Here is a 26,473-nt window from a genome sequence, read left to right as displayed (position 1 = left end):
CTGTTGAGGCAGTGCTCAGAATTTTGTGCTCTGCTTCCAGAGAACTGTGCTGCACTTCTTGGGAACAGTGAGGAATCAGCAGGTCTCTCCTACTCCTACACACTGTCTTAGAGCCACTGCAGCATCTTCCTTCCTCAGAGCAGCTGTGGGTCCAACCCTGCCAACATCTAGAACTAGAAATTAGATTGCAAATCCCAAAGTAGTAGGATTTGATCTAAAACAAAGTAATGCAATCAGCATATTTGTCAATACTTCTCTTACTGTATTATTTCTAACTTTATGTTGCATAACTACTTCAAAGAGCAAAAGGCAGAGGCATCCATGTTGATCATCAAAGTATGTTAAACCTTGGAAAGTGCTTTTGATTCCTTCTGTCTTGCTTGAGATACATACAATAGACAAGTGTCCATTAGAAAAACTAGAATTTATGTTTTAAAAGTTACACAGGTGACACACTTTTTACTGATTCTTATTTTTAGTTGATTTCAAATTACCTTAGAAATTGATAGGTTAGTGCAGTTCTCTATCTTACATACAAACTAAATGACAAAGACAAAAGTTTACTAATGATTGCTATTTATTAAGTCAATAAAAAGTGCATAGTACAAGCCCTTTATCCCAATCCAAGTACTCGGTAAAAGGTTACTAGGAAACTGCAAATGGCACAGATGATTTTTTGTTTGGCATAATTCAGATAGTTTAAACCATCGATTTACATTAAGTACATGACATCATCACTCTTCCTTTTTCAGTCATGGATATTACAAGGCTAAGTGATCTGCAGACAGTGCATGAATACATATGATTTCTCATTTCAGAGTATAGTAATTGTGTTAAGCAGACTCTAAAAAGACTATTGTTTTAACAAAGTTAAGGTATAATTGTAAATTTCCCTCCATGTTTCCCAAGTTGCTACAACTTGCATCTCTTACTAACCAAGCTTAAAACCATCATTACAGAACTGATCATATCCTGGAGCTTTGCATACCACTAATCTCTTCCACACTTCCCAAAATTTACCATAAACATCTGTAACCATGACACAATTATTTATTCACAAATTACATCACTAAAGGCCAGATTTCTGCCACCCTTACTAAAGCTGCTACTAGTACATTATCTCAGAGTAGTTCCACAAACTTCAGTGCAACTACTTGATGAGTAAGGCACTATTTAACACAAATAAGAGTGGCAAAATACAGTCCTATGGTTAGTTACTTTTAATTTTAATTAAGAGTGCTGATTTGTATCTTGGGAGAGTGTATCTGAATTAAAAAGGCATACATTTTGATGTGGGATAGTGGCCTGGCTCTTTAGTAAAACATTTTACAATAAAATATTTCCAATTTTTTTTCTTTTACATAGAAAATTTAAAATAGCAATTTACATGAGGAAAGCATACATATATAAAATCACTGGGACAATTAGAGGAATTTCAAGCAATACATTTCATTTAAAGGTAAACCACAACATTCCTCTGAACAAAAAGTTCATTTGCCAAGACTCTTAGAGCTGGGTGCATGTGGTAAGTTTTATAAATACATAAACAGACATTTAAGTGAGACTGATCCTCACAAGTAAGGAGCATCTGTAAATCTCACCAACTCCCATTAGGATGAGGAGTAGTGCTCTGTCTGAATAGAAGCCTGTTTCAGGCTTTTTAATCAATTGGAAGCTTGTTTTATGCCTCCAACAGTGAAGAATTCTGGCCAAAAATCCTTGGAGAAAAAAGGTCAGTCTGGGAGATTGTATATGTTTCCTTGTGGGTTCAACAAAATGATACTGTATTACTTGTTCTGAACAGTATTCCAAACATAAATGTACATGGAAGGCAAAAAGCAAGCACTGGCGGAGTGCTTGTCCCAGTGACATCTTTACACAGTGTTTGTGGCCTATACAGTATTAGACATAATGGGACAGATTCTCTCAGCTTCTCCCCTGCAGTTTCATTGCTTTACCTGGCACTGCACTGATGTCACTAAGAGCACCTGGCCAATCTTCTTTTTTTTCCCTAAACATGTTCTTATGCTTGGGAGCACACTATTCCATAGAAATTCAAAGGTCAATTACATCAAATTACAGAAGCCCTTCTTCGGGTCTACGCTGTACATTTACAAGATGGCTTAGCTGGCTCACCATTTACCCTGAAGAGCAAAACCCTGCCTCTGTCAACCATGAGATCTGATGTGAGATTTTTGTTAGATTTATTTGCTCCTTTTTATTTAGGGTATTTTTCCCATAAGTTGCTAGGAACCACCAACAACTGGGTATTTAAGAAAAACAAAAGAAGTGGCCAGGCTCAGGGGATGAAGGGCATCTGGTTGCACTACTCATATCTGGGAGTTTCTCTGAGGGGCAGAGACACTGGAGAATTGGGCAGGTAAAGGACAGGGCTGGGCTCTCTCTCTCTCGGCTTTGGAGGAGGACGGTCGGAGCTGCTGCTGCTTGGGGAAGGGAACTTGGGGCTGCCGCCGGAGCCCAGCCCAGAGCTGCTGCTCCTGCCGTGGGATGAGCCTCTGCTTGTGAGTGCAGCCGCTGGACTGGGACCTTATTAACACCCACCTCACTGAAAGAGGTGAGTGTTAATAATAAAAAGAGGGGCTTTTTCACCATCGGCTCGGGTGCCCGGGATCCTGAGCTCACCTCTCCCTGCCCTGCTGGGACCCGGGCTGCTGCTGGCCCGCCCCTGCTGCTCCTTCAGCACTGCTCCAAGTTTTCACTGCAGCGTAGCCCCGCACCCCCTGCCTGCTGAGACATCGTGCTGGCCCCGCTTGGTGCTCCGCAGAGTCCTGCAGGAGCACCGGGATCGGCTGTCCCAGGGTTTGTGAGGCCAAGCCTCTCCTCCATCCCTTCCCGTCTGGGCTGAGCCGCCATCCCCGCCTGCTCCCTGAGCCCACAGCGCCCCCTGCAGGCGCGGGGGAGTCACCGCACCCGCCCTGCCCGCCGGGAGCCAGCAGCGCCCCCGGTGGCTGTGACCGGAACTGCACCGAAGGGGTCACTGGGCTCCTGGTGCTGATTGTTGTCAGAGCTGGTGTTGGTTGTTGGCTTTATTGTACGTACTAGTAAAGTACTGTTATTCCTATTCTCATAGCCTTGCCTGAGAGGCCCCTGATTTCAAAATTATAACAATAATTCAGAGGGAAGGGGTTTACGTTTTCTATTCCAAGGGAGGTTCTTGCCTTCCTTAGCAAACACCTGTCTTTGAAAGCAAGGACAAGCCCATTAATACAAACCTTTTTGAATTTTAAGTTAGTTCATTCAGCTCCATAACTAAAGTCCTCATGAAATAAAGGTTTGTAGAGTAAGGCTTAGAATTCCCATGTCTGTTCTACTGACATTTAAGGAAAGAAGTTTTATGTTGGTAACATAAAAATGTTTTTTACATTATTCTGATCAATTTTTCAATTTGAACAAGAAAAATATACAGTGTTGCTTTTCTGTACATCTTTAAAATGTTCTTAAATTAATGTACATAAAAAAGTAATTCCCATTTGCCATAATGGGAGATGTGCACAGATGTGTGCACAGCCACACATACACACACTTAAACATACCACACATACACACAAATACTAGAGGGAAGACACATGCCATATGTAGTCACCTGCAAGTTCGTTACTCTACAATTACAACTAGTAGATAAAGATGAAATGTTAAGAATTGCTGATAACATACAGGTGAAAAATCTTGAATAATCCAGTACATGTTGTATACCAAAAGTTGGTAACTGTGGTAACTTCTTGGTATGATTTCATCCTGTCCAATATACATTACATCATGGCTAAAAACTTGTTAAGATACCAATTATGAGAAGACTATGCCAGGACTGAAAATTCTACAAAGTTCTTCTTACTAAATTTCTCTTTTGATGAAGTTTACAGGTAAACACACCTAGGTTTAGAATATGATTTTTTGACAATGTATCGAATAAGACATACAATTTATTAATGAAAATGGCTAAATTAACTTTTTTGGTGGTATAATCTTTTCTGTAAAATTCTCAATATATAGATCAAAGCTTTGACGGTGGCAATCGCCACATTCACTTATGTGTGCATGCACACAAAGAGTCTAATTCTAGTGGACAATCCATGCTTTTGCTAGCATCCCTGAAAACTGTGTTAGAGGTCCAAAGACCAGAATAAAAGCTGCTCTGAAACCAGGGCAAATATAAGACAATTTCTGTTTTTCAGCACATAACTAAGTAATTCCAATCATAATATTTAACTCTCAAAAGCATACTGGAGAAGAAATTAGAATTAATCTGAATAAAGGTCAGTGACCTTCCATTCTTCTAGATGGGACTGAGATTTTCTTTTTCTTTCGATCCATATCAGAAATCACGGCAAAGAGATTAGGATCACTGTAATAGAAAGAGACTGAGTGGAATGTCCACAGTAACAGTAACAACCAAAAAACCCCTGCAATGCCTTACCATTATTTGAATTACAATCTTATAGGAATTGTAATAACATACAAAGCAAAAATTAACTTAAAATTGAAGTTGCTAAAAGCAGTTCATGAAGATTACTGCTGAATGATAACTCTGCTCTAGATAAATGAGAAAGGGAAACCATATTGAGTGGGGTTTAGGAGTAATCTGGTCACTTCGTTCATTTGGTCGTGCAAGGTTTTAGCTGCTGAACTTTTCCAATATTGAATGCTCTAGTCCACTGGTGGGGCTGGTGGTTCTTGTCCCTTGGGAGAAGAAAGGAGGAAAGGAAAAGAAAAAAGCAGATACAAAATTAGAAACAGTGCTTCACATAGGAGAATTTAGCAATAGAAGAACTCAGAACCATTACACTGTGTTTTCTTTCATGGTTTTTCAATATCTCTTAAAATATTTGTAGTAAATGAGCATTAAAAAAACTGTACTTTTTTCTGTATTAATTGAGGTTATTTCATGATCCCACATCTAGCACAAAGATCACCCTTCTCAAAGTACCATGCTGCAATTTTGTTTACTGACTTCTCTTAAAGCTGTGTTTGTCCCCTTTCACCTAAGAAGGCAGGAGGCAGTTTCAACCAGGGACAGACAGTATCCAGAGGGCACTGCACCTGCTCCATCCCACAGCAGGCCTCACACTTAGCCTTCATGATGCCTTTCACTTTGGTTTAACTCAATTTTTAATGGACTTCCAAGAAAATACAGGAAAAAATAGGAAAAAAATACTTTGAGACAGTGTGTATTAAACCAAAATAGATTTAAGATGTTAAAGAATGTCCCAGCAGGGAACTTGAAGATGCACTTACATTGTGTTGGCTGGTTGCCTTTCCAGCTGTGTTTGATCCTCTTAGATTACTAGGTCTCAGTAAGAACAAGACAAGTGCAATCACTACCCAGGCCATCATTATCATGGCAAAGCTGATGCCATTGTCAGTGGAGGAGTTTGGTCCTGGCACTACAGACGAAGAAAAGTCAGGTTATAACAGAATAACAGCAGAGTTCTTTTCCCCAAGTGAAAACAAAAATGCAATCTCCAAAAAAAAAAAATCCCTGAAATATTTTTCAGTGGAGTGTTCTGATTAGTCCCTCGTTTTGGCTTTGAGACAGTAATACTGGGTTTTTGTCATATTTCTTATCCATTTGAAAAGAGCATTATCTATTTCATAATATTTCACTGGCATTCTCAGAATTCTCATGAATATTTGTTAGTTCATATTAAGTCCTAGTGAACTGGAGATGACAAACACACTCTTCACATTTAAGAAATCAAACTTGATGCAAAACATATTTATATAGGAAAATTCCCCATATGTATGTTGGTCTTTGTTTTTTTGCTTCAAACAAATAAAACAGTAAGACTAAACTAATGAAAGCTTAGGCCCCATTGTTAGGCCCCGCAGAGATGACATGCTAATTCTAGCAAGAAGGGAGAAAACTAATGGTAATCAATTTCTTGACTCTAAGTTATTTCTTGAGAGTTTGTTTGAATGTGTTTCAGTGTCAATATGCCAGATCTCCATGACTGATCATCCAGGTCTGCTAGCAACGTATGTGCAGGAGGTGAAAAAATGCTGCAAAGATACATTCCAAAGTGAATGGAAGACAATACAAAAATTTTACACCAAATTTCTGTACAGAATACCTGAAACATCAACATGTGGAAATAAATTTAAGAAAATACCTTCAGGATGGAAACAGCTGGTTTATCTGTTTGGATCATGAAACTCTTGCAAATACCTGCACATGTTTTAAAACAACTTTTTTCCTCTGAAACATAACTTCAAGTAGTCAAACAGTAACTAATCTTGTCAGCTGAAGTGTAAACCCATGTATAGCTAATTACCTGCGGTACTTACTTGAATCCATTTATCATAGTATCTAAAGGCCTAACATCTTCATTAATGATCTAGATGATCAATTGATACAGAGCAATTAGTTCAAAGGTTCAAATAATGTTGAGAAAGAGAAGAGCTATTCTATTTTATTACTCAAGGTGAAAATTTTAACATCCAGAAAACTCCACAGAGATACTCATACCTATAATATATTCAAGTTGTCTTATGTGGATCACCTGATTATGGAGTCAAGTCTGGATTCAGTATTGGTTGGATTGTTCTTATTTAACATTTACTTGATAACTTATACCCTGCCGGAATCACTTCCTTGAAGGTTAATGCTGATACCAGAGAACCACCCTCATCACGGTAATCCTGGGCAGCATTGCTAACAGAGGCTCTTCCATGGAAAAAGTTTATTCATAACACAGCAGAGGAGCCCAGCAGGGAAGCTGACAGCTATGCCACTCTCCACACTGCTGCTCTGGGAGTAAGGCTTCATGAGCTGGGGCTGTTGCACTGATGTCCTTTACTGACACCACATGCACTCAAAAACATTAAAGATGAAAAAACCATATGGAATATAGAAGTTCATGCTCCTCACAGCACAAACACCATCATTAACATGTATGAGCAAATGAAACTGCTTTTGCCTTTTAAATGTCCAAAATATAGACATTTCAAAACTCGAGAAGTTGCTGATGTAGAGGAATTTTATGATTAGAATTATATGCAATTACAAGTGAGAATTCTTTTGAAAATCTGAGAGACTAAAGGGCTTTGTATATGAGGAGATGGCACAGTGCACAGAAAATAAATAAGAATGCTACAGCCTTTAATTTACTAAACTCTTACACATTTTATTTTGAAAGCATATGGAATTGTGAAGGTGAGAGTTTAGACCTTCAATTTTGTTGGCCAAAATATTATTATTATCAGCAGCATATATCAATATTTGAAATCTTGGAAAACCTTTATATTTACAGTCCAGGAGACTAGCATATAATTTGGCATGAAAAGAACAACTGCTTTATTTTGGGGCTTCCAGACAACATTAAAAGCCATTCTGAGACTACCTTTAGCAACAAGTAAGAAGGCCTTAGATACCTGCTTTGACAAATATTTCTTGTAGAAGACTGAAAATTGAGATGACTTGTTAGTCAGGATTCCCCAAACAGTGCAGAGAAACAGACTAGTCTGACTGCCTTCTGGAATTTTTGCTGAACACTAGTGCACTTAGGGTCTGTGGTGGTTAAGCAGAAGTTGGGGTAAGCAAACGATGCCAGATCAGATCATGCGACAGGTCAGGGAAGGGAGCAGAAGGGACCACAGAGGGAAACCACAGGCAGTCATTTTCAAGACTCAGATTTTTCCAGCCGGCATTGTAATACAGTTCAGATGGAACCAAACGTGCTGAAACATGTTCTGAACTGACTGGCCCTTTACTACCTTCTCAAGGCATGCCAGACACTCAGACAGACACAATGATGTTTACACTTTCCAAGAGCTCTTAAACCCCCATCTCTCACAAATGACTGTGTGCTTTAATAAGGATGTGAGATATTTCAGAATCTGTTACTTTAATCTCTTACAGAGAAGAAGATAAGCAAAATTTCACATAGCTGGGGTTGAATTCAACTTTTCAAAGCTTTGCATCATAAATCAAGCAATCAGACAGGAAGTTATTTCAGCTACTGAAAGAGGTTATATATAGGAGACAACAATCTTGCTACAAAGACCTCCATCCCTGAGATCAAAAATAATCAAAAATAATCAGATAAAACCAGCTTACAGATAAAGAACAGTTGTGTGAAGGTGCAACCAAACAGGATGGAAAACATGATGATGGGCAGAAGAAAAAAAATATCTTGTTTTTAAGAGTTCAGAGTCACAGTGCCTTTATCTTTAACTGGTATTTTTTTTTCAAATAATTTAGAAGTGATGTTTTGATTCCTTGAAGAATAAAGGTTATCTTGTAAGAGCACATGTGAATGGTATTTTCTAATATTTTCAGATGGATAGAAGATTATCCTGGTCTGAGATGAATGTTCTGCCAACACCCATTTTGATGGATGGATCTGTTTATTAATCTCCAGTGCTCCAGAGACACCAACTAGTACAGAATTTAATAGTACATATTCCCATGTCACCGAGAGACATGACACACAGTCTCTAACCTACCTTTCCATGCAACACCGAATCCAGCCCAAGGTCTTTCTTTTCAGAGTATCTGGTCCCCTGGGTTTGGCAGACATATATATCCACACACTTCTGAATGATGCCTGTGAGCAGTTCTGGCCCTGTTACCTGTTCTGGTCCTGGTTACCTGGAATTTTAGGGGTTTTTATAGCATGGCTGAATTATCTCTGCAGGAGAAAGCTTTATGAGAAGCCAGTGTGAGACTGTGGGATTAACTCCCATGGGAGTTAGTGACTGTAGTGAATCCTATCTGTTGCTCCATGTACCAGATACAGTTTTTGGACTTGCATTTTCCTACAGAAGTAGAGACTAGGTCACACAAACTAGTCTTCTCTCAGAAAGATATGGGAAGTAGAGAAAAAAACCCCCTTTTGTGACAGATGTTTGCAGAGTCATTTGAGCTTCTAAAAGCCAAAGCTACTGAAGTTATGAATTTGGTAAAAAGTGTCTCAAGATTAAAAAGGTCAACCAATTCCTGATTGTGCACCTGAAATCTCAAGGATACAATATTAAAACTATCAAGTGCCTGTCTTAACTACCCTTACATGAACTTAGTTCTCTTAAACTGCAGTTTTTCCTTCAGAGTAAAGCTGTACTCTAAAGAAAAAGAAATTTTAGTTCTTTTACTGTATTCCATGTGGTATTCCATGTGTATTCCAAGTGTATTACATGTGGTGCCTTTTGTCTGCCCTCTCATGGTAGAAATATCTTTTCTTGGAGAACAAACAGACTGACCCCAGTAAAAATTGTTAAACATCTGCATGCAGGAAGGCAAAAGCATACTCTCTGACTTATATCTTCTTTTCATGGTGCTTTAAGCCTTGCTTTTTCTGTGAGGGAAAAGCATAAAACTGTATGAAGAGAGATGTTTCAGAAATTAATCATCTGGGAAGACAAAGAGGCGATGGGACCTTCAGCAGATAATGCCTGCAAGGTGACACTTTCAAAGGCAAGGATAAAGTACCCAAAGAAAGCCAAAACAGACTTGAGCAGCAGAGGAAGGGAGAAGGGAATTTCCAGAAAAGGGAGGGAAGAACTGGCAGACATTTCAAGCTGTTAAGTTGGGCTGCCGTGACTGCCCTGGATGAGTACAATTCAAGATGAATCACAGATACGTATTCATTTTAAATTGCATAGAAATTTGGAAGTAGACAACATTTGAGACAGTCATCTCTGACCACATTACAACCAAGCAGAGCACTGAGAATAGTGACGAAAATATGAACGTGGTAAATTGAGGTCACAACATCTGGGAATTGCTAGAACAGAGAGAAAAAACTCAGGCAGTAACTTCTCATTTCCTCTGACACGGAAGGCTGACTGTGAAGGACCATGAGGCATCAGAGCAGATCAGTACCAGCTGGGATCCTCCCTAGGCTGGATGAAACCGCTGATGTTGCAACTACCACATGTCAGAGAATCTCCATGCTCCACTTGCATTAGACAGAATTCACAAAAGAATTACCGCTCTTATTCCTCATTTCAAGGCAAGCTCTAAGATCTTCTGATTTGCTGAGCATTAGCAATCCCAACAGAATATTTAATGTGCTGCCTATTCAAAACTTACAGCCTCTTCTTTTCTGCAAGGCACCCACTGAAACTGAGGGAACAGTCAATAGACTCTGACACATACTTTAAGGTCATGCAGATATTCTGACAGAGAACCAGCAGATGAACAGCCATCAAGCAGAGAGAGAGCCCAAATGCTTGTTGAAGTGGTGCTCCTATCTTCCTATGCCTAAATCCAAAAGCACTGGCCTTGACCCTGGCAGGAAACTCTGCAGGGAAGTCACTTTGACTTAACAGTGCCAACAACTTTAAGTAAGAATTTATAGATAATAACACAAAAAAGTGAATGAGGGAGACCCGGTACTAATGCCTTGATATGGCTCCAAAAAACCGAAAAGAAAAAGAACTGAAATCAAGGGCTGAAGAAACAAAGCTCAGGAAGAATCAACAGAGGGTGTTTCCGAAAATTTCCAGTTGGTAGCAGCAGCACAACACATGATGCTGCTGTGACACTGGCTGAACCCCAGCCCTGACGTCTCCCAAAACAAAACCACATTCATCTCATCAGACATTCCACAACCTTGCAACTTAAGAATCTGTGTATGACAACATTCCCAGCTGTGCTTCCAGAAGGAAGATGAAATTCTGGGAATGAGCGAAATTGGTGGGAGTGAAACAAACTTGTTCATATCAAGATTCTGAAATGAGAAATCATAGTCAACAAATAACAGGAAATGGAGCTGTGGGACCTAGGGAAGAGGAGACCCACCTCAAATGTAAGCTCATCACTGTACAGCTCATAAAAACAGCATGAAGCAATGGACAGAAGACTGACCCAGAATTATTTTAATATGTTTCTGAAAACATCTCTAGAAGTTCTCCAGGCTCAATCTGTTTATTTTTGCCTTTGATTCCCAGGGTTTTACAGACTGGCATAAGCACAGAAGCATCACAAAATAATGTGAGAAATATGCAGACTGTGTCATTGCATCAGCAGAAAAATACCTTTGCTAGAACTAAATTTAAGGCAATATAATAAACATACAAAAAGATTTACTCTGTAATTTTTGCTTCTGTTTTTGAAACAAACCACTGGTTTGGAACAATTGCTGCCAAATTGCTTGCATCTGCACAGACAGTTATTGCAAGAATCTCAGAATGGAAAGCTATTTGTTGCAAACCATTCAAATCCCCACTGTACTATAGCTTGGTAACATTAAAGCTATCCCACAAGCTTTGTGCCCACACATATCAGAACTTACTCATTTACACAGTCTTTAGTCTAAAAGCTGCATAAGTATACTGATGACCCAAGACTCCCAAGGCATGAGTGGGAATGACCTACCATTGCTTAGTTCTGCCTGTGGACTGAAGCTTAGAAGGCACCACACCCTGTCTGTGCCTCCGTCTAATAAAGAAAATATTCTATCTCCCATCATCTGCCTCTTTCCCTCTCCTACATGCCTGTGATTAAAAAACTACATAGAAGTCTAAGGTGTGGGAGACTAAAAAGTCTGCCCTTGGAGAGGTGTATTTGGAAGAGGAGGAGTGATGGAAGTCACAGACAGCATAACTTGCAAAGCCCATAAAGAAAGAGTAGAGCAGCAGCACTGTACCGCACTTGTGCACCACACCATCTTTTCCTCAGGGGTTAAGTGGGACAGTCTTCCCCCTTCAGCCCAGCATGGCAGTGAATCTGGGACTGTTTCACACTGGCAGAGCCCAGTGCAAGTCTGAGCTGGATGCCCATCTCTAAACAGGTTTTACAGGGGAGTGAAGAGGGAGGAACATGAAGGTGAACAAAGGCATGTATTCTCTTCAAGATACTGGAAACCTTGCCTGCACTGTTCCTAGACCTGTCAAAGATACAGGCACCAGCAGCTCTTGCTTACAGGAACACTGCTCAGGGGCTTTTTGCTGCCTCAAAAGCATTACAGCAATCCTGATGTAAGCTGAGTGAGTTCACATGCTCAGTCGGTAAAGTGATACAAAAAAACAGATCCACTTCACTTTTACTTATAAACAATTGAAAACATTCCCTCTAGCTCACAGAAAGTGTCTCAGAGAGTGTCTCAATGCCTCAGGGCATGCTTACATTATTGCATAGCCTCCACACAGCTATGCTTCACTGCTGATTCTGGTAATGTTGGACTGACCTAGTACTGTTAGCTGTTTGGGAGAGGTTTTTTGATGCATTTCACAGCAAATTCCAAGGAAGTTTACACATCAGTCCTCTGCTTCATTAACTACACAGGCGCCAAATTAACAGAGATGCAGTGATGGTGTAAGTCAGCTTATGAGTCAGAGTCTCCTCCTCCTCACACTGGAGTAGAGTGGTCACAGTACTGACACTACATCAGCTCCAGCTGTGAACACAGTGGGTGTGTGTGTGCTCAGTATCTAGTCTTCTTTGGTTAGGCTGCTCTGAATCTGAGGAGGACAAATAAAGCACCTTCCAAATGTCCCCTCTCATGCCCCAAATTATTCTATTTGTAGGCTAACAATAAGATTCAGTAGTGCTGATTAATGGTTATGCTGCTTTATTGCTACCTCCAGGCTTCTCATCAATGCTGCTTCTAATGTACAAATGTTCATCACAGATTCTCATAAATTACCTCCCCAGCATATCAATTTTATTACTGTAGTATTTGATTTAATGTAATATGTTCCTATAACATTAAATCAACTGCTGCATTTTAAAGAACAGTCAGACTGTCTTCTAATTACTGCTGTGTATTTTACTTCCATGAACCTGATATGAACAGTTACTCACATTCCTGAAGGCATTCTGTGTCTGTGCAGTACGACTGGGATTGTCTCAGCTGAAAAGAGAAAAAGAAAGCATGACACTTAACAATAAATCTTGGCCAGCTTTTACTGAAATCAGGATTTAATATATCATCAGAGTAAAGTTCAAGTATAACTGATCCTTTACTGGATCATACCTTATGTGATTATGGTATGGAGATAGTTTCTGAACACAATTTACATTGACACTTTTAAATCATCTGACTACAGTGTTATTGCTTTCAATTCAGCCATTGAATACCTTTCAAAATTCAAGTAAAAAATCTGTAGTGATATAGGAGCTATTATATACAGATATACTCTTGACAGATATTTTGGAATTTATAATGGACAGGTGTTCTTACTATTATCTAGATCAAGTAACACTAAAATACTCTGTGATTATCACAATAAATAATCAAACTGTGATAATGGTTATGCACAAAGAAGTTGAATTAATATTTCACATTTAAACTTAGTACTTACTATTTTTTCCCCAAAGACCTTTTTTTTAAGCAGGTTTTAATATGTATTTTACTATTTTTTCTCTTTACTGACGGGTAAAATTTAAAACATTTTTAGTGACTGTAATGACTATTTGATTTACAGACTAGGTAAACTTGCCAGCTGCAAGGAAAGTCAACACTGGCTAACCTGCAAATCAGTACAGCTATTTTACAGATGACAGAGCCAGAAAAGGAAGACAAATATCACATTCTTTATTAGGATCAGAGATGTTAAATGGCTGGGATTGAATGTGCAGCACTATGGAAACAGATTCTATCCTCTGCTTAGGTAAACGTCATGGATTATTAGTAAAAGTGTTTAAAAGTACAGAATTGTTACATTGCCTTGGTTAGAAATGACATTTTGCTTTTTCACAGGTTTTATGATACAGTTGTGTCACAAATCCAAACACTTTTTGTCACAACAGGCTAATCTGTTTATTACCAGTGTAAATATAAAAATGTTAAAGAGAAGAAAAGATGGTGCTCTTTATGTAAGAAATACATGAATCATTTCCACAAAACCCATTTTTCCATCTTTTGGCGTAACTGATTTTATGTATATAGTCATATTATGCAAAACACATCAAAGAAACAGTGAAGAACTGAAGAAGGAAGACATCTGGGAAAGTATAAGCTCCTTCTTTTATCATAAAGATTGTCAATGACTGACACATTTGAAAAGAAAAAATGTAATTGGAGACTGATCTCATTAATTCTTTCATTAATATATTAAGATCTACTAGGAAATTTACTGAGACTACAAAGAAGTCTCTTAGGAAGGAATTTGGAAGGCTGGATTTAACCTTTCAGCTATTTCTATAGTTAAAAACAGCACTGAGGGAAATTCAGGTAAAACACTTCTCTTTCTTACTGAAGGAAAAAATCTATCAAACTATGCATATTTCCCGCCCTTCTAATAAAAAAAGCTCATTTTATGTCAAAACTTTGGAAGTAATTTACAAAGAGGGGGGTTTATCTTAGCAATAGAACCCATTTGAAATACTTGAAAGATTTCCAAGCTGGGAAAAATGGATATTCCTGTACCCATATTTTTAAAGAGCTCAGGAACATAATTATCTTCTGTTTATATAAGAGTTTAATTCTGAAAGGGGCTTAATTTATAATCCCTACTTAAAACACCATTTACAGATATCCAACACAGAAGGATGACCAGAATTAAAATGGGCAACAAATACATGATCAGAACCATTGTACAAGCATCTCATTATCCCGCTCTGTCCCCACGATGGCAAGTCCTCATACAGCTTATCCTAGTTTGCCTAGATACAGAACATTGCCTGGGGGTGTTTTAGCCACAGTATCACTTATCTCCATTCTAAGTGCCACATTGTCCAAATGCAACTTTTTCAAAGCTCTAGGACGGCTCTCTAAGCCAGGTAACAAATCTGTTTTTAATCACTCAGTGAGAGGCTGCATATTGTCATCATCAGATGAAACACAGCAGATCATGAAAAACGAGCAGCAGTAAAAGAGGTTTTTCTCAATTCACTCAGATCAACAAGTCCCTTACTGTGTAACCCAATATATATCTGATTCCTTGTGGTCACTCATTTAGTCCAAAGACAAGAAACAGTTCTGGCATATGTACGAAACGCTTACATAAGCTGAATGGCTGGGAAAGGTAATGCCTTTCGCTGAAACAGGAATGTTCCTTCTAGCAATTAGCTCTCTTTTGACAACAACAGCCTTTAAGGAACATTGCAACTGTTGGGAAAAACTGAATGTGCAACATTTCAATAGTAAGGCAATTGAAAAAAGAGCAGTTATCAGGGACTGGAAATAAACAGTCCTTTGTATTAAGATTTTTCAAATCCGATTGGAAGGGAAGTTTGGATAAAAGTTTGTGGAATACTGGTAAAAAGCTGAACCAGACTTCACCTGTTCTCAAAACCCTCAAAAAGACTTCAAATACACAATGTTTTTCAGACTGGGAACACTACAGAGCTGATGAGAAAAAATTTGAACAGAGAAGTAATTCTTCGAATTCATTAACTCCTAGATACTTAAAGATAGAATTAACAGTGATTTTGATTTTATTAATACTTCAGAGATCCTTGTGTGGCTGAAAGTGTGAATTTAGTGGAAGATTAATAGCTATCTGATCTAACATATACTAGTGTCAGCAACAGCCTTTTCATCTTTTTCCATATATTCTAAACCAGACCTTTAAGAACACAAAAATCAGGCAAGTGAAACATCAGGGCACATTCAACAAAAGAAGAGAGTGAAAAATGTTACAAAACTACACATTTATACTATTTTATTCCATTTAAATAAAAAGGATTATATCTGAATTTTAACATTCTCTGTGCAGTTCGTCATTCAAATATAATAAATGTCTTAGTGCATGAGAGCCAAACTATGAACTATTTATTTTTTCTTGTCCAAAATTAGGTAAATACGAATAAAATAGCATGTAAAGCTAGAAGAGAGCTAAAAAGAATAAAAATGTATGGTTTTAGTAGAGTTCAAACTTGAAAAAATAAAAGTAAAAATACTAATTACAAATGTATATAATTAAAAATACAATTGTGAACTTTCATTTCCTCCAAGTAAATTTAATACCTTCAATAGCCTAAATTAAAATAAGTTGAATTAATAATCCTGAAACCACAAGAACTCTTGGTCAATAGGAATATCTGGTTTCTATGAAAGCCCTGATAAGTTCCTGGAAGAGGCAGCAGTGGTTGAATCATAGCATATCAGTGCCCACCTACTGACATATTGTGAATATAAATTCAACACAATACCAAGAAAAAAGAAGAAACCAAATTACTTCTCATGGTAAGAGAAAAGGGGTTCTTCCTCACTCTTTCCTCATGACACTCAAATTTTGCATTGCAAAAATAAAAAGGGCACATTTCAAATGGCTCCTAGTTCCAATTTGAAATTATTCTTCCTTTCTTTTCCAAAATATACAGCTTTTAGCCCCAGTTCACACTAACACAGCAGTGTTTAGATCCTGCTCCTTTGAGACAAGGACAGTTTTAACATGCCATCTTGTGGATCAAAAGCATCCACCCATCCAGCACACCTGAAACCTCTATTCATGCTGCCCCTCTTTCAACAGATGCCATGTTATGGTAGGAGTCTGCCCAGTTTTTAGCAAAGAGAGCCTCGACTTTTTGCAATCCCCAGCTGTGAAGAAAACGTAAAGAGCCACAGTAAAGGGACACTGCTATTGGCCTCTGAAAACTCAGTTCTGAGGCCACCATATTAAGTAAAGTTTGTTTTGCTTTTTCATGTGCACACAAAGATGCCACTGTGCGCTGAAAACAGGGTGTGAACTTTTACTGCATTTTAGCTGCTCCACAAGATCACCAAAGTCCAAGTGAAATAGTAAGCCTAGTGAAAACATCTTCATCTAGCTAAACACAGAACTTGTTTTTCCAACAGAGAGACCTCAGCCACCAGGACAATTTCAGTCTTCCTTGAAAGATGTTAAGCTGCTTTGCAAGGGTACTGGCTGTGGAGAAGGAAGCACACACTTTTGTCTACCTATATAGAAACTTGCTCTTGCTTCAATTCCTCTGCTTCCTCTTCAGAGGAGTTTAGTGAAACTCTTCAGGTGAGTTTTCAGAGTTTGATATGCCAGAGTTCAACAGTCTCACAATCTTTGGGACTAAACTTGCAATCTCTGCTCAGACTTTTTTTTTAAGCTGAAGTCAATAGCATATTTCCTGAAAAAAGATTCAGGGTTTCTATCCAGTGTGAACACTTTTTCTTGAGAGTTAAATGTTTAAGAGTTAAATATTTAAGAGTTAAAATATTTATAAATATTAAGAGTTTATAAATATTTAAGAGTTTAAAAAAAAGGACAGAGCATACAAATATCAGGAAGATACCAATGATCAGACAGCTCACCAATTTGTCACTTTTCAGGAGAAATAGCAGCACAAACCTTGTCCAAAAGCACCTTCCAACTCAAGAAACGGTGTACTAAAGAGGTAACAAAACAAGAACAGGACTAATGGCAGGAACAAAATGCAACCATCAGTGCAGTCTAGTGTGAATGGCAGATGAGGTGAAAGTATATTATTTATGTAGGGATAAATAAAATAATTACATTTTAGACAGGTCAGAAAAGGACCTCCATACAAGAAATTGTGATGGATGAAAGCCCAGACAGATGTGTGAAAGAACAGGTACAAAGGTAAGAGGGCGAAAATGGATAATGGTGGGAATGAAAAGAGCAGTTAAGTAGGAAAGCAAGGCCAAATAACTAAACGGATATGGTCACTTATTCCACGAATGCAAGTAAATTTAAAATGGAATCATAAAGACTATTGATAGAAAATTTTATGTGATAACGAGGGCAAAGTATCAAGCCTTGTGAAAATACTTTTTTGCTATTTAGACCAGCTGGAAGCTCTGCTTTTGCTCTCCAACAATGCCTGAAAATGACAACACAATGGCATACTCCTGATTGCATTCTCATGTTTCTGGGTAATGAAATCACTGTTTAAGCTTTGTTGGCAGCCACGTCTGTTCTCTCTAAACTATATAAATGATCTAGTAAACAACATAATAAATAAATTGCTATGGTAGGATATCCCAGTCCTGAATACAAGCCAGGTTGCAAATTGAATTGCAGCATTATCTGTAAGAGTTCAGATTTAAAGATGCAAAACATAACACCTACATGCATTATTCTGCTACAAGCTGGCAAAGAGAAATAAGAGGAAAAGAATGGCATACTGATGGCATTTAATTGTCTCTTAAACTATGCTAGCTTCTCTTAGAGGATCAAAAACAGAAAAAGTGAACACTGCCTTCCCCACTCCATCTTCCATGTGTATATGCAGATTTAGAATAAATGATTGTTCATACAAGGACAGAATTACATTCTGCAATAAAAATACAGAGCCTGGTCCTGTGAGGAGGCAATTTTCTCTCCAACTGCAAGTAAGAGGAGGATGGTTGCTACATTTCAAAATAATATTCCTAGACTACACACCAACTTTTAAGACCCAGAATCATCAGCCAGTTATGACAGGAGAACATCAACTTTCATATTGAAAGACATGACATTTTATGGAGAAAGATGCATCAGAAGTCCCAGGGACCACTGCAATCTGGAGCCCTGATCTAGACATGAACACATTCTTCTCTTCATTTTTTCATTTGTTCTGGGATTGCTGTTTCACTTTGGTGTCATATAGATCCTCCTTTTTCACACTTCCCTCACTTTCCTACAATTGCCTGACTTACTGGTACTTCATTTTATAATTTTGCTGACCTATGATATCAATGACATCCTCCTTTCACTGAGTGCAAAGCAGAATGAATTAGCAGTGAAAAGAAGATGAAACAGTGATGATCAAGATCATTACAATGGGCTCACAGCATCTCTGATTATGTGAAATACTAAACAACAAATATACAAGGCAGAATATTAAACAAAGGCACCTGAAAATGTGCACAAACAACAAACACATCTCCCCAGAGGATATTTGCAAACTTACATCAAAAATGTAAAACCAAAATACATATAGGCTTTTTGACCAAACAGTTGAGTATCTTCTGCAAAATTATGCATCTCAGCAAAAAGGAAGTGTACTCCCACGTAGAGAGCCTTGAGGAAAAGGCTTAGAACTCGCAGTTCCAAAAGATAACTACAGTTCTTAGATCACTAAGTGTTGATTACATGAGGCCTGAGAGAAAAAGCACAATCTTCTCCTTTTTCCTCAAGAAATAACACATCTCTGATCATCAGAGTTCAGCCATTCATAGTACAGGTTATACCAATTATTTTTGGAATATCAAACTGAAAATATTTTTGGAATATCAAAGTCAAAGAATTTTCAATGCATGATTTTTTACACTGTTTGCAATACACTTTGCATGCCTCGAGATGATCATGAGGAGTGACTGAGATTTTCCTCTTTTTTAAAAAATTTTCTTAATATATTTTGGTTAAGAAGGAGCAGTTTCAAGCATACCACAAAGCTCAGGAATGGGAAATGTAAACAATGACAGATATGTTCAAAAAGTCTTGATTCCTAACCCTTTACAGACCCAAGGGGATCCCCCTTTTCACAGCTTTTTTTTTTTTTTTTTTTTTTTTTTTTAACATGTCTAGAAAACAGTCTCCATTTGCACTGTTTGATGTAGAATCAGATTCTAGGTTATGACATGTGTTGGCAGTACACAAATTCTGTAACACAGTTTTGTGGCCTTAGCCTGTGCAACACCAGTACGTTGAGCACTCAGTGAAAGGCAGAAAAATTGAAGTCAGTAGAGCAAGAGCACTCAGGTACAGTCTTATCCTCTTGGACACTCCAACCCTGTGTCTTATTCTTTTGGGCTGGTGTCTAAGCAGGTGGATCAAGTCTTTTCCCCTGCACCTCTGAAGAATGACAGCTTCTCTGTCCTAATGAACGACCTGAAGTTCAGCTGTTGGGAAGGCCTTCTTTGAATCAGCTTGAATGCAGAGGACAAAAGGGGGAAGTGAGAGCAAAATGCTGTTTCCTGCTCTTGGGATGTTTGGCTAAAAACTATAGACTAGAAGAAGTAGCACCTGCTATATTAAAAAAATAGAAGGCAAACACCATGGAACATGTGTAAGAAGTCTCCAGGGCAACCCTCATATTTAAAGGACATTTTAAATTATAAAAAAATATATTTGGTACAGTTCTGGTGTGCTTTCAGTAAAAGTCCACATCAGTAGGGAAAGCCACTTCTGCTGACTATTTAAATTGGGCTTAGCTATGCTAACATCTTGAGAGCTTTTCAACCATTTGCAGCACATATCTGTTTTAGTCATCTGTGTTTATTTTGTGCTGTTTACACGAAGTCTCCTTCAGCCAAGACTTGTGGCTATGCTGGATACTATTTCAGACTATGCCAGTTTGGAACAGTAAGACTCTAAAATAACCTGGTCAAGAGAATTATGCGGAAACTTGATTGACAAAAGAGCGTTTGAACCAATTATGTTGAAATAGTTTGAGAATTTGGAACTTCTGCTATAAAAACCTAGTGACAAATCAAAATACAAGAGAGATTAAAATAAAGAATGATTTGCTCTGTATCCCCTAAGTTCTGATATAGCAATATAAATAAGCATGGACCATTACTTTGCAATTAGCTACTGAAGGACAAAACACAAGGTTGTAATTCCCACAGTGGTTTCTAAGTAGAGCTGTTGGCAGTTTATCGAAAACAGGTTCTTTTACATTATAGTATTAGAAATGTTTTGGTTAAAAAACATACTGCTCATTTTTTTAAAAACTAGTATGAGAGAATTCTGAAGTCAGTTTTTGTAAAGCAAATAATACTGGAGCAGGAGGAGACAGAAAAAGGATGTTTACTTGACACAAAGTCATGTGTGCTACTGGCTTGCTTGGACATTTCTGGCCACTCTAAGTACTGAAAGCAGGTTTCAGTCCTCATGGAAGATGCTCTATGTATGGCTATTCCTCATCACCACATAAACTGTGTTTTTTGGTCTAGTTGTCAAACTTGAACTGACCTTTGGGCCAAGACCAGCCATGCATACTCAGAAAGCATCAATACCCAGAGGAGTAACATAAGGGAATCAGATTTTTGTATTACAAAATAAGGGAAAAAAGGGGAAATAAAAAGGTTTAAATGCAACATCATTCTTATCTAAGGATTTCTTATCTTTTGCCAAAACTAAGACAGGCACCATTTCCTCTGGGTACACTGAATGTCCTTCATCATAATTCATTCAAACAACTATCCCCCAGTCTGACAGATTCCCCTCAATAAAACCATTTGCTGTCATTTGTTGTTCCTCATACTTGAACTTTGGCTCTTCTTGTCAAAATAAAGTTTTGCAGATGGAGGAGACTGAACAGGACACAGAGTCACGCAAGCTAACAAACCTGTCATTGTCTTTTGACAACTCTTGTGCATCTGCAGAGGATGGAAAGTCTTGTGACATTTTTCTTCTGTGCTTACTTCCTCTTATGGAAGTTCCCAATTAACTGCTAATATCCATAGAGTAAACAGTGAACCCAACATACAATAGCCAAATTGTTATTACACAATATCACCAAATCTTAACAGATGGTGCTGTGGGTATTACACGCTAGGAATTATATTTATGAAGTCACAGCCAAAAATTTTAGATTTCTAGTGTTTCCCAGGAATATCTGGAGATCATAATATCTGCTTATAATTTACAGTGGCCATACTACAGAAATTTACATGTGCGTAATGTTAATATTTTGACACCAAGGAGAACCCTGAAAAATCCACTATAGGAAAATGATAGAATATTTCAGCATAAAATAATTCAATGCCCTGTAAGCATATACATATACATTGTAAGAACTCTGTGTATGAACAATATCTCCAAAGTTAACCTAATAAGCAGCAAAATATCTTTTAAAATATTATGCATATTAGAGATCCACAGTTGACTGACTATAAAATCTTCATGGTATTATGAATTAAGAAGGAAAAACCCCCCAAAAACCAAAGCCCTGCTTAGTCAAGAAAAATGAAAGACAGATAAATAATCAAGGGACATAACTAAGTGATAAACTTTTTAACACCTTTCTTGTTTGCAATTTCTGTTGCGTTGCTAACAGAGAGGAAGAAGAGTTAAAATGACATTAGCTTTTTTCACTGTATAAGCATTAATTATACTATAAGATGAACTGAAGTCTGCATTTCAAATAGAGAATTAAACAGTATGCTGTATAAAACCCCCAAAGTAATGTATTCAACCACAAATTAAACTCTGAATGCCACATACGTTTTCTAAGAGTTTCAAAGTAAATATACCAATTAAACTAGAAGTTCAAATTATCATATTGGAAATTAAACACTAACTTCAGGTTCTAGAGGCAGACTTTTTCACCTCCTTCTTATTTTGGAATAGCAGTGTCATTCAAATCTCTTGTACTGTTAATTCTAAGAGAAATCTTGTGTATTTGAATATGCTAACTGTACATAATAGTCATGGCAGAATAAATCTTAACTTCCTCATTAGCAGAAGCCTTAATTCTTATCAATGTTGGAATTCTTATCAGTGTTGGTTCACAAATCAGTCTGTAAAAATTAGGTTTACTTTAACTTAAATGCAAGTTTTAAAAAACTACAATCAATCATGGGGGTTTTGCACAATGTCATTACTGGGTTGAAAGACCATAAAAGTAACATTTTCACACTTGGGCATCTCCTATGCATATTATTCTGTTAAATTCGATTTACATTATTCTGTTAAATTTGATTCGGTTAAATCTCATCTCTGAACTTCTGCATTTACAATGCTCAATCTGGAGACAATTGCAAACACCTTGTTACACAATTTGCTCCAAAATCCTGTTGAGTACTGCCAGCTATAACACCATTCAAATGTACTCTGGTGTGTTTTATACTTATTTAGCTTAAAAAGACTCAACAATCAAATACATATAGGAAACCATTTGGGGTACACAGCATATTTGGATATCTTTTTCTCACCCAGAGTCTGAACAGATCACTTTATTTATTTATTTAATTATTCAAAATAATAATTTTGAAGCTAGAGTTTTGAGGATCCAATTTCTAGAGGTAGTGTGCACCCAATCTCCATTGAGACTTGCAGGGTTCAGCAATTTCGAGAACCAATGTCCACGTGTTTGTTCTTTTTAGCACAAATAGTACAACTTCTGCTTGTTTATGTTGTATAAGACTGAGTGACAAAACAGCAACTTAGAAGGCAAACTCTTACTGAAGCATAGAAGTTACAGATGCAAAAATGGCTAAGCAAGTCTCCTGCTGAGATCATACAATAGGTTACTTGAGGATAGTCTGGCTGCTGACTGAGACTTCTGAGACTCGACTTTTCCAGATTCTGCTAAATTATCCCAGCTAGTGATTTGGTCTTATAAATATTTAGAAGCATCTGCTTTGCTTTTTCAGAGAGATGAAATCTGGAATTTCCCTTTACTCCTCATAGTTTCAAGCGCTAATCAGCATGATCTTTTTGGAAGGTGGATACTTAGCAATAAACTCCATTCCTGCAACTACACAGAACATTGTTAGATTGCTCTTGGTGACTGCCCAAGAGCATGCACCTATTATGTGCTCTGTTCACATTTATAACACAGGAATTCATAGCACAAGAATTTCTGTTCCTCCAAATTATCTATTTTTACCCACTTCAGACTGCACGGAGCAGCCCAGGAACAAAAGCTCCCAGATATTTGTGGCATTTCTTCTAACTTTGGACACAACTCCCCTACATTGTTCACAACTAGAATCCTCCAGCCACAACAGAGAGAACTGGATGACCAATGCCATTGACTGTCAGTATCTTATAGGAAATAAAAGGAAAAAATAAAAAAAGTGCTGAATAGGGGTCAAAATTTTGAACCGTGCTGGTTGAGATTTGCTTTTGACAAGCCTCAGGAACAAGGGTACCCTCCTTTCTTCCTCCCAGCTTCCGAACTTGGTCCTGGGCGTTCCATCTCAACACTTTAGCATGTGTTCAGAAGCCCCGAGGCTCAGAATCAACACAACTGTGGGATGTGGCACAAACATCATGTTGAGGACAAAAAGAAAGTCCTTCTTGGGAAAGAATATATGTACAAACATCCATATAAGGGCAGCAGGGAGAGTTCAGAAGATTTTGAAATCGTGCTTTTAACTGGGAAGCATGAGCTAGGATGGCTAGGCCTGATGTAAAGGCTCCACAGAAAATACAACTATTCTCCACAGAAGCATCAATTTTCTGCACCTTTGTGTCAGCAGCACCTTTCCAAAATACTGTTAAGAAATTTCTTGAAGAAGGGCCTGATCCTAGAGAGAATCTTTTTCACACATGACTGCCTTGAACAGCTGACGTACTCAGTAACTTAAAATAATATTAATTTAGGCCCTAAGAAAGAAAATATTATAATAAGAAATATATGAGAACCAACAAGGGGAAATACACCAAATGAAGATGTATAGTGTAACCTTAAAAAGAATTTAACCAAATGAGAGTTGTAATCAAGTTGCCCTAATTGCTCACAGTTCATAACTGTTAATATTATTTTTAAAATGTATATACTTTCACTTGGAAAAAAAAGAAGCACTTCGTAGCTTATTTTTCAATGGACATTGGACTAAGTTCAATACAGAAACAAAGAAACAGCTATTTTACAGGTCACAGTTAGAGCAATTTACATAACTTGCTTGAAGTTGCTCAACCTATCAATGACATAGCAAGAAACAGAACTCAAAACTCAGAATCACTGGATTCTCAACTTGGGAACTTTTTAGAGGGTAGTTTTAAAAATTTAGACATCATTAGCTTGCCATATGAGTATGTGCAACTTCATATGTTGACTACAAAGACTTTGCTGGGTAGTTTCCTTGCCTGAAAAAAAGACACATAAAAGAAACATTTCAACAGAAAGTGTCAATGCTGCCGAAATGCAGCTCTGGGAAATAACCAGAAAGCTGTAATTTGTACTGACTATTCAAAAGCTCATCACAAAGTTGGATACACAGATTCTAACTATACATGCTACTGAATAAGCAGAATCAAAAGCACCAGTAACTGCAAATCTGCAAGAGCTGAAGTACTGTCTGAACAACCACCCTTCCAAATATCCTCATGTTATCCTTACCAGATTGATTAATCTTCTCATTGCATGTTCATGCGAGCAAATGCATTCACAGGGATCAAATCCACCTTCTGCCATGGCTCTCTGGATAAACCTGAACTTGTCTGTGAACACCTAAGAAGAATAAAAGGACAATGAACTCTTTTTCTACTGACCTTATTTTCCAGAGACTCACACATCAAGTTTCAGTTCATTTAATGCCAGGGTGAAAAAGCAAAACAAAGCAGGGTAATCCTATTATTTCTTTGGCAGTATGAAAGAAGAAGTCTGGTATGTGCAGTTACATTTTGATGTTGCTGAAAACACTGTCTCACACAATTTTTTTTGCAAGACTGTGTGCGTCTCCCCTGGGTTTCCTCACATACCAAAATGAAATACATCCTAACAAATATGAAGCACAAAGATTAAACTCTTGTTTCTCATCTGCACAGTGGGACTCTTAAGTATACATATACAAATTGAAAGGTCAGGCAAACTTGTACTCCTAAACCCTAATAAAGTATTCTGGTATTCTCCCTCCAGATCAATGTACAGGAAAATAATTTAAAACTCAGTATGTTTTTTGCTAAAGGAAACAATCATCTTGTATAATGAAAGCAAGCAGCAGGGGTACAAAAGTGAATGTACTTGGAAACACTAAAAATGGAGCTATGCACACTAATTTTACATCAAAGAAGTAGGTTAATCACTTAGCAATACAGAATGTTCAAAGGAACTGTAATGGACATGGTAGGAAATCAATTCTAGATTACTCACCTGCTAAAACCACTTATACCAGACACCTCAGGCATGTTCAAATGTATGTTTACTATTTACCAATAACTTTTCAGTGTTAATCAAGGGTCAAACCATACAGCACACTGCAAGGCGTTTCTACCCTTGTGGTCAAATCTGGGATTGATTTCAGTGAGGACTCTTAGGATGTATTCGGTAGTTCTACAAAACTATACTTAAGAAATATTTTTCACTTGCCATCAGTAAAGCTGTATTCACACTGTGTTAATGTTGCATGCACTCAGGCTCTAATGTGACAACTGGCAAGCTTAACAAATGCAGCAGTGCAGAGCAGATACAACCTCTCAATTCCTTAAACAAGTACTTTATGAAGGTACCAGCCATTTGATAAGGGTGTGCTTAATCAACAGATGTGCTCTGCAGTCATTGCCTATAAAAACTTCCAGCTTTGATCACACATGAGCATTTTAATGTTTCAGTGTCACTGGAAGAAAGAGGAAGGACCCATTCATCTCTAAGACATCTTCATTCAACAGAATATAACACTGCTACAGTTCTAATCTCTTGAGAAGAGAAAAAAGCAAATGCATTTCAGAAGTCCTTCCTTTGTTAATGCCTACTATTCTTCTGAATAAACTTTTACCATGGTGGAGAGAGCCAGAGAGTAAAAGAAAATCAGAGATATCTGTCTTAATTATGGAGTTTGAACATCAATGCCCTTAACCTGTTAGGGTCTCCACTTTTTAAAAAGAAAACTGAAAAAGGAAAAAAGAAAGTTGAACTGATGGAGGAAATTCTTTTTGCCTAGATACTAAGAAAGCAGTCTGGCTATGTAGTGAGAAGATGACAGAGAGATGACTTGAT

The 26,473-nt window shown here is 37.7% G+C and overlaps 1 protein-coding gene across 1 annotated transcript in view; it reads right to left on the bottom strand.

The window, feature by feature from the left end:
- Positions 1–559: 559 nt before the first annotated feature.
- Positions 560–26,473, bottom strand: part of SMIM14 (small integral membrane protein 14) — a 40,428-nt gene continuing 14,514 nt past the window's right edge. Inside the window, exons 2-5 of the mRNA XM_066317092.1 lie at positions 24,878–24,988; positions 12,764–12,812; positions 5,254–5,402; positions 560–4,698 (exon numbers count right to left, since the gene is read on the bottom strand). Coding sequence (XP_066173189.1) covers positions 4,666–4,698; positions 5,254–5,402; positions 12,764–12,812; positions 24,878–24,952 — 306 coding nt within the window. The 5' untranslated portion in view covers positions 24,953–24,988 and the 3' untranslated portion in view covers positions 560–4,665. The remainder of the gene's footprint in view (positions 4,699–5,253; positions 5,403–12,763; positions 12,813–24,877; positions 24,989–26,473) is intronic.

The sequence above is a fragment of the Sylvia atricapilla genome, chromosome 4, assembly GCF_009819655.1.
Source record: "Sylvia atricapilla isolate bSylAtr1 chromosome 4, bSylAtr1.pri, whole genome shotgun sequence".
NCBI lineage: Eukaryota > Metazoa > Chordata > Aves > Passeriformes > Sylviidae > Sylvia > Sylvia atricapilla.
This window is presented reverse-complemented; position numbering and strand designations above follow the sequence as displayed.